The 7,886-nt window shown below is 36.7% G+C and overlaps 1 protein-coding gene across 7 annotated transcripts in view; it reads left to right on the top strand.

The window, feature by feature from the left end:
- Positions 1–880: 880 nt before the first annotated feature.
- LOC17889188 overlaps positions 881–7,886 on the top strand; it is a 10,352-nt gene continuing 3,346 nt past the window's right edge. Inside the window, exons 1-14 of one of the 7 annotated variants that reach the window (XM_023785196.1) lie at positions 881–1,408; positions 2,560–2,761; positions 3,013–3,305; positions 3,442–3,686; positions 3,793–3,991; positions 4,070–4,276; positions 4,474–4,705; positions 4,793–4,920; positions 5,010–5,069; positions 5,228–5,350; positions 5,536–5,596; positions 5,859–6,160; positions 6,298–6,542; positions 6,649–6,766. In XM_023785196.1, the coding sequence (XP_023640964.1) occupies positions 2,725–2,761; positions 3,013–3,305; positions 3,442–3,686; positions 3,793–3,991; positions 4,070–4,276; positions 4,474–4,705; positions 4,793–4,920; positions 5,010–5,069; positions 5,228–5,350; positions 5,536–5,596; positions 5,859–6,160; positions 6,298–6,542; positions 6,649–6,766 (2,250 nt within the window). In that variant the 5' untranslated portion in view covers positions 881–1,408; positions 2,560–2,724. Of the gene's footprint in view, positions 1,409–2,559; positions 2,762–3,003; positions 3,306–3,441; positions 3,687–3,792; positions 3,992–4,069; positions 4,277–4,473; positions 4,706–4,792; positions 4,921–5,009; positions 5,070–5,227; positions 5,351–5,535; positions 5,597–5,858; positions 6,161–6,297; positions 6,543–6,648; positions 6,767–7,886 lie in introns of all 7 variants that reach the window. The other 6 variants (XM_023785197.1, XM_023785195.1, XM_023785199.1 and 3 more) reach the window with 6 other exon arrangements.

Genomic DNA, 7,886 nt, shown 5'->3' with positions numbered 1-7,886 from the left:
TCAAAGTTTAAGTTTTCTAAAGAAATTGTTACATTCTATTTTTGGAAGATCTAAACCATTATAAATAGAGTGAAAATCTTTTGAACAAAAAAAAAAAAAAATAGAGTGAAAATCTATTTAATGTGTGTTTTCTTAGAACTTGCAAATCCAACAGGTACCATAATCTACTCATGTTTTTTATTATTAATAAACAAAAATTAGTCATTAAATTGCTATATAAATTCATTTGTAACATAATTTATATTTATTATTAATTTGAATAATAATAAAAACATAACTGCCACAACTTTTAAAGTGGTGCATTTTACCAATCAGATTTTAATAATAAAAGTTTCTACACTCAAAGCATTTTCAGTAGCTAAAATTTTAAATTCAAAACTTTTAAAGTGATTTAATACAATCAATCCATAACATAATTTATACGGGATGATGACGGGTAAATATTGTATATTGATAACTGGAAAATATTTACCGGTCATCAATCTACAATATTTACCGGATTAAGTTACATGTTACATGAAAGGAAGGCCGAAAATATTGTATTCATAACATGTTACATGAAAGGAAGGCCGAAATATTATTCATGATTGCGTCGGTAAAGACAGAAGGAAGTGACGGAGGTTAGTAACCTAGCTAGTTCACGTAAAAGAAGAAAAAACTGAAATAAGAAAAAGGCCAGGTCTCTTTCCCAACCTCATCCTCGTGCATGCTGGACATGTGGAGTCTTCGTCAATGTACATGTAGGGTTGAAGGATATTTAATTAATTGTTACTGTTTCAATCAGGCTAATCGTCTTTACGTAAATATAAAAAGTTTTGAAATGGTGGACGACTCTTCTCCTTTATAGTTTTTTTTTCTCTTTATCTTTCTTGTTATAAATAATGAGAAACCAAATATCCTCTCTCCTCTCTCCTCTCTCCTCTCTCCTCCGACCAACACAACTCTCCGGCGCTATCTTTATCAGATCTCGGTGTTGTTACGGCGCGTTGCTCATCACGGTCACCGGATTCGTACCCGTCTTATCTCTGGCGAGCCACCAAACCGACTTTCCTTCAAATTGCCTTATCACCAGACGGCATTTATGACGAATCTCTATGATCTATCCGCCGCTGGAAGCACCAGTCTCAGATCCATCCAGTCACTTGCGGCGGTACGAAAGTCTCTTCATGTCCTCCGACACCATCCCCGCATCCTCAAGGAACCTATCGTGATCAACTCTCCATCAGGGTTCATCATTGAGATCTACTGTACGAGTAGTTGGTAGGGCAAGAGCTCTCCACTCATCTTCTATGGAAGTGCTTTATAGGAGAGAGAGAAAGGGAGATCATGATCTCTGGCTTCCATGGGGAGGGAGAATGATATTCCAGCTTCCATTAATCTGTACATAGAGCCAACAGGCTCCTTTAAGGTAAACCATTCCCGAACAGACAACATATTCTAGGACATGTTTATAGATTGCTCGCCTAGGATATCGGAAGTAATACATAGTAATTTATATGTTACCTTAAGATATATGTATGGCTAAGTAGTGTATTGCTGTTTAATGCTATTTTATCAGTGTGACTTGATGTTCTTATTAGAGGAAAATAAATGGGAACTATTTTTTTTTGTTCTTCCGGTTTGCACCAGTCAAGTAGATTTTTGGTTTATTCTGAAAAAGTGAAAAACAAAAGAAACGTAGATGAATTGTTCCCTCTACAATATTGAAAGTAGAAATACTATTATTCTAGCAGTAACTTTTCCTCTCACTTTTTTTTTATCAATTCTCCTTTAATTTTCACTAGTTGTGAATTTCTTATGCATCCATAACATTGTTTTCAAATATAAGAGGATCAACTTAAGTTCTAATATATATACATAATATTGACATTACAAAATATAACTTATAATTTTAGAATATACTAGATACGATCCCATGAGTACAATAAAAGTTCCAGCCGAACATAGAATGTGTAGGAAAAAAAAAACACGCCATGAAGTGAATCACATTTATTTGTAAAAAATCTGTAAATTATTATGTAATGTAAATAATTCCACTATATATTATAGATTATTTGGATACTTTAAATTATAAAAAATTCTGAAAAAACGGAGTAGTCTACAAAACGGGATTGAACACCCCCTAATCATATACTCATATGATCATAAAAGTTAGAAGATACTTTTTCTTGATACCACTTAAATTTTACTAGAAAATACTTAAATTTTACAATAAATTACTTAAAAATCAACCTGAATATAACATCAAATTTTTTTAATTGTAGCGCGGGTATACCTAGTAAAATATATAGGAGTAACTCAATAAGAATAAGAAGTCATAATTTAAGATATATAGGAGCAAAATTTTTGTTGAAGGATGAAGAGATAGTTAACTAATTACACAATCTTATAATAATTGTTTGGAGGAAAAAATATTCGGAAAAGGTTTATTACAAATGAAAATAGAACAAATCAAAAATATTTAAGTTAAGGAAAAACCTATATCATTGAATGATTTTAAGATGTTAAGTATTAAGTATGAGGAGAGGACGTTATTGAATGTTAAGACATTTATTTTAGGAAACCAGAGCCCACTAAGGCTATAGAGAGAGCACAATCGGGGGAGAATGAGTAGATGATAGAATCCCGAACCAAAGTAATATCATCAAGTCAAAGCAGGCCCAGGATACTGTGTATAAATACGAAGCCATATAAAACCCTAAGAGACAGCCGAAAGAAACGGAGATGGAGGAAATGGAAGATCTCGCCACCTCTAAATACGGCAAGTCTTTAATGTTTTGTGCTCTAGGAGATTTTCGCAGATTAGTGATATGAATTATAGAGTAATTAAGGGGGCTATTAAAGGTTAGAGGGCTTTACAAGAGAGTAATTAGTGCATTGGGCCTTTGGTTTTGAGTTTTCTGATTATGGTAACTAATCTTAGTTTAAGGCGATTACGGTTAAGGAAACTTCTACTTAACCTTGTCCGTTGATTTCTGATTCTGAATTTCTGAATCTGGACAGGAAATGCAGATCTGCCTTCGACTCGTAATGCTACGACTAAGAATGTCTTGGATCCTGGATGGGAATTTGGAGAGCTCCCACTGGCTATGGATGCGGAGAAGAAGCCTGTTGCAACTGATGTTGATGTTAGTGAGAAGATAATGGAGGAGGACGATCAGTTGTTGAACTTATCCTCCAGCAACTCGGTTTCGCAAACAGTGTGTGTTGAGAGTCAACTCTCACTTCTAGATTCCTTCAAGATCCGGAGATTTGCTCCAGTTACTTTGTCCAGGGGTGATCTTGAGATTAACCCAACAACTAAGGTATCTATTGATTGTGGTGCATTGTTTCTGGAGATCATTGTGTTATTTCATATTTGGTGTTCTTTGGTCCATCCGCGATTATATAACTATTCGAGATAGTTCCTGAGGACGGTATTTTTGAATTTGAATTTTGCAGGTGTCTTTTTATAAGACAGTGGCTGATGAGAGACTTCCCATTTTAAAAATGCATATCCACAAGGCGTCACCAACAGACAAGTTCGCCAAGTCTAGTGAGGTTCTTACTCCAGAAGAAAGGATAAAGGGCTTTTGCTATGGACCTTATGTTATTCCTATATCACCACATGAGATGGAAACCCTCAAGTTCAAAACTGAAGAAAGAATGAAGCTTCTGGGATTTACTCAGGGTTCAAACATATTGCGGTAAGCATAAACAATCACCTATATTTATGGTTGTCTGTAAACTCTTGGTTGTCTCAGTTGACAGACTGTTGTGTTGTGTTGTGTTTTTCTCTGCATGTCAACTAAGACACCGCCACATGAAAGATGACCTGAACATAGTTGTTCCTGATCCGGGAAAACAAAACTCTGTTATTGCCGTCTCTGCCATTGTAAGAGAAATGAAGCAAGCAAACAAGGTGGCAATGGTACGTTGTGTCTGGAGAGATGGACTAGGGAATGTAGTTGTTGAGGTCCTCACTCCCATTGTGTCTAATTTAGATGACACCGTAAGTTAACTCATGGAAACACCTTCATCTTGAATCTTCTGACTACCTTGATGTTCATTTAACTCTTTTCCTTTGCAGCCTGATTCTTTCAACTTCAACATGCTACCTTCCGCTGAGGGTGTCTGTGAGTTTCTGTTTCCTTCTTCCAGCATATTTCCTGCCTCGTGGAAGCCAGATGAGCAACAGCAAGCATTGGCATATAATTTGGTTAAGATGCTTGACATCGCACCTTTTGAGAAAGAGGAATTACTAAAGCCTGAACTTACTCCTAACCCGGTTTTGCAGGTAAAACCTTTTTTTGTTCCCCTGCTTTTGACTATTAATATTTGTATTTGGCGCGTTTTGATGGCGCCTTATATCTATCAAGATTACAGTAAAGTGAACAAATGATTTTGCCATAGTATTTGTCAGACAGGATGTAGCATTCCACTTTAAGTTTGTTATTATTATAATTAAAATTATGGTTTCATGTGTTACTTCAGGCGCTAGCAGATGTGTACTTCAAGGGTTTATTGAAGGTTCAAAGAGAGCCCTCTGATCAAGCTGTCACAAAGTTGCAATTCGAGTTTGAGAGGCGGGTGATCATAATTGATGCGGAGAAGCTGAGGGAAGCTTATCTGCATGAGGTTATCAAGGCAAATGATGATTTGGTTCTTGAACGTTACAAGTCTTTTCTCTATCAGCTTCTCAGTGGCCTCAAATCTTTACACACAGGTTAAGCTAGCATAGTTCTATAAGTTTTAGATGATCTTTCTGAAGATACTCTTTTTTTCTTAACTGTCAATTTTGTTTTACTCTCAGCTAATGTCTATCATCGGGATCTGAAACCCAAAAACATATTGGGAAATGCTGATTGCCAACTCAAGACTTTCTATTTTCAACTCCCAGGATTCGCATTCATTGATACATTAATTTCATTATTCTGCACTGTGAGTAGTAATCCAGTGCCTTCCTTTAAAAAATTACTTCTTCAATTTGGCATGAAACCAATTTTTCTCCTATTGCATTTTGACCACAGGACTATGTAGCTCTTCGATGGTACCGTGCTCCAGAAAAGTGTGGATCATTTTTATCAAAGGTGACGATCCTTTTGCAATTCATCAAATGTTTCAAAATCTTAATACGGAAAGGTGTCATTAAGTAAATGCTCTGGTATTTCTGTTCACGTTTAGCTGTATCCATGTTAGTTTTGTTCCCCTGTTTCCTTGATGTTCATTTAACTCTTTTCCTTTGCAGCCTGATTCTTTCAACTTCAACATGCTACCTTCTGCTGAGGGTGTCTGTGAGTTTCTGTTTCCTTCTTCCAGCATATTTCCTGCCTCGTGGAAGCTAGAAAAGTGTAGATCATTGTTATCAAAGGTGAACATCCTTTTGCAATTCATCAAATGTTTCAAAATCTTAATACAGAAAAGGTGTCGTTATTTAAATGCTATGGTATTTCAGTTCACGTTTAGCTGTATCCATGTTAGTTTTGTTCCCCTGTTAATAGTACGTTGGTACTATAAATTGTTTTGTGTTATGACTTTCCTGTGACGTTTATTCAGGAATGTCAGAACCCTCACCTTGTCATGAAGGAAATGGAAGCTCTGGCCATCTCTAGATACGGCAAGTCTTTAATATTTTGTGCTGTAGGATATTTTCGCAGATTAGTGAGATGGACTATAGAGTAATTAAAGGGCTATTAAGGTTAAAAGGCAAAGTACCATTGGTTTTGAGTTTCCTGATTATGGTAATTAGTTTCAGGTGATTACAGTAAGGAAATTTTCTACTTAAACTTGTCCGATTATTTAGGTTGAATTTCTTTTATATTTATTTTTTTGTCAACTTTTAGGTTGATTTCTGATTATGAATTTCTGATTCTGGACAGGAAATACAGATCTCCCTTGGACTCGTAGTGCTACGACTGAGGATGTCTTGGATCCTGGATGGGAATTTGGAGAGCTCCCACTGGCTATGGATGCGGAGAAGAAGCCTGTTGCAACTGATGTTGATGTTAGTGAGAAGATAATGGCGGAGGACGATCAGTTGTTGAACTTATCCTCCAGCAACTCGGTTTCGCAAACAGTGTGTGTTGAGAATCAACTCTCACTTCTAGATTCCTTCAAGATCCGGAGATTTGCTCCAGTTACTTTGTCCAGGGGTGATCTTGAGATTAACCCAACAATTAAGGTATCTATTGATTGTGGTGCAATGTTTCTGGAGATCATTGTGTTATTTCATATTTGGTGTTCTTTGGTCCATCCGACGATTATATAACTATTCGAGATAGTTCCTGAGGACGGTATTTTTGAATTTGAATTTTGCAGGTGTCTTTTTATAAGACAGTGGCTGATGAGAGACTTCCCATTTTAAAAATGCATATCCACAAGGCGTCACCAACAGACAAGTTCGCCAAGTCTAGTGAGGTTCTTACTCCAGAAGAAAGGATAAAGGGCTTTTGCTATGGACCTTATGTTATTCCTATATCACCACATGAGATGGAAACCCTCAAGTTCAAAACTGAAGAAAGAATGAAGCTTCTGGGATTTACTCAGGGTTCAAACATATTGCGGTAAGCATAAACAATCACCTATATTTATGGTTGTCTGTAAACTCTTGGTTGTCTCAGTTGACAGATTGTTGTGTTGTGTTGTGTTTTTCTCTGCATGTCAACTAAGACACCGCCACATGAAAGATGACCTGAACATAGTTGTTCCTGATCCGGGAAAACAAAACTCTGTTATTGCCGTCTCTGCCATTGTAAGAGAAATGAAGCAAGCAAACAAGGTGGCAATGGTACGTTGTGTCTGGAGAGATGGACTAGGGAATGTAGTTGTTGAGGTCCTCACTCCCATTGTGTCTAATTTAGATGACACCGGAAGTTAACTCATGGAAACACCTTCATCTTGAATCTTCTGACTACCTTGATGTTCATTTAACTCTTTTCCTTTGCAGCCTGATTCTTTCAACTTCAACATGCTACCTTCTGCTGAGGGTGTCTGTGAGTTTCTGTTTCCTTCTTCCAGCATATTTCCTGCCTCGTGGAAGCCAGATGAGCAACAGCAAGCATTGGCATATAATTTGGTTAAGATGCTTGACATCGCACCTTTTGAGAAAGAGGAATTACTAAAGCCTGAACTTACTCCTAACCCGGTTTTGCAGGTAAAACCTTTTTTTGTTCCCCTGCTTTTGACTATTAATATTTGTATTTGGCGCGTTTTGATGGCGCCTTATATCTATCAAGATTACAGTAAAGTGAACAAATGATTTTGCCATAGTATTTGTCAGACAGGATGTAGCATTCCACTTTAAGTTTGTTATTATTATAATTAAAATTATGGTTTCATGTGTTACTTCAGGCGCTAGCAGATGTGTACTTCAAGGGTTTATTGAAGGTTCAAAGAGAGCCCTCTGATCAAGCTGTCACAAAGTTGCAATTCGAGTTTGAGAGGCGGGTGATCATAATTGATGCGGAGAAGCTGAGGGAAGCTTATCTGCATGAGGTTATCAAGGCAAATGATGATTTGGTTCTTGAACGTTACAAGTCTTTTCTCTATCAGCTTCTCAGTGGCCTCAAATCTTTACACACAGGTTAAGCTAGCATAGTTCTATAAGTTTTAGATGATCTTTCTGAAGATACTCTTTTTTTCTTAACTGTCAATTTTGTTTTACTCTCAGCTAATGTCTATCATCGGGATCTGAAACCCAAAAACATATTGGGAAATGCTGATTGCAAACTCAAGACTTTCTATTTTCAACTCCCAGGATTCGCATTCATTGATACATTAATTTCATTATTCTGCACTGTGAGTAGTAATCCAGTGCCTTCCTTTAAAAAACTACTTCTTCAATTTGGCATGAAACCAATTTTTCTCCTATTGCATTTTGACCACAGGACTATGTAGCTCTTCGATGG

The sequence above is a fragment of the Capsella rubella genome, unplaced genomic scaffold (assembly GCF_000375325.1).
Source record: "Capsella rubella cultivar Monte Gargano unplaced genomic scaffold, Caprub1_0 scaffold_4, whole genome shotgun sequence".
Classification (NCBI taxonomy): Eukaryota; Viridiplantae; Streptophyta; class Magnoliopsida; order Brassicales; family Brassicaceae; genus Capsella; species Capsella rubella.
This window is presented reverse-complemented; position numbering and strand designations above follow the sequence as displayed.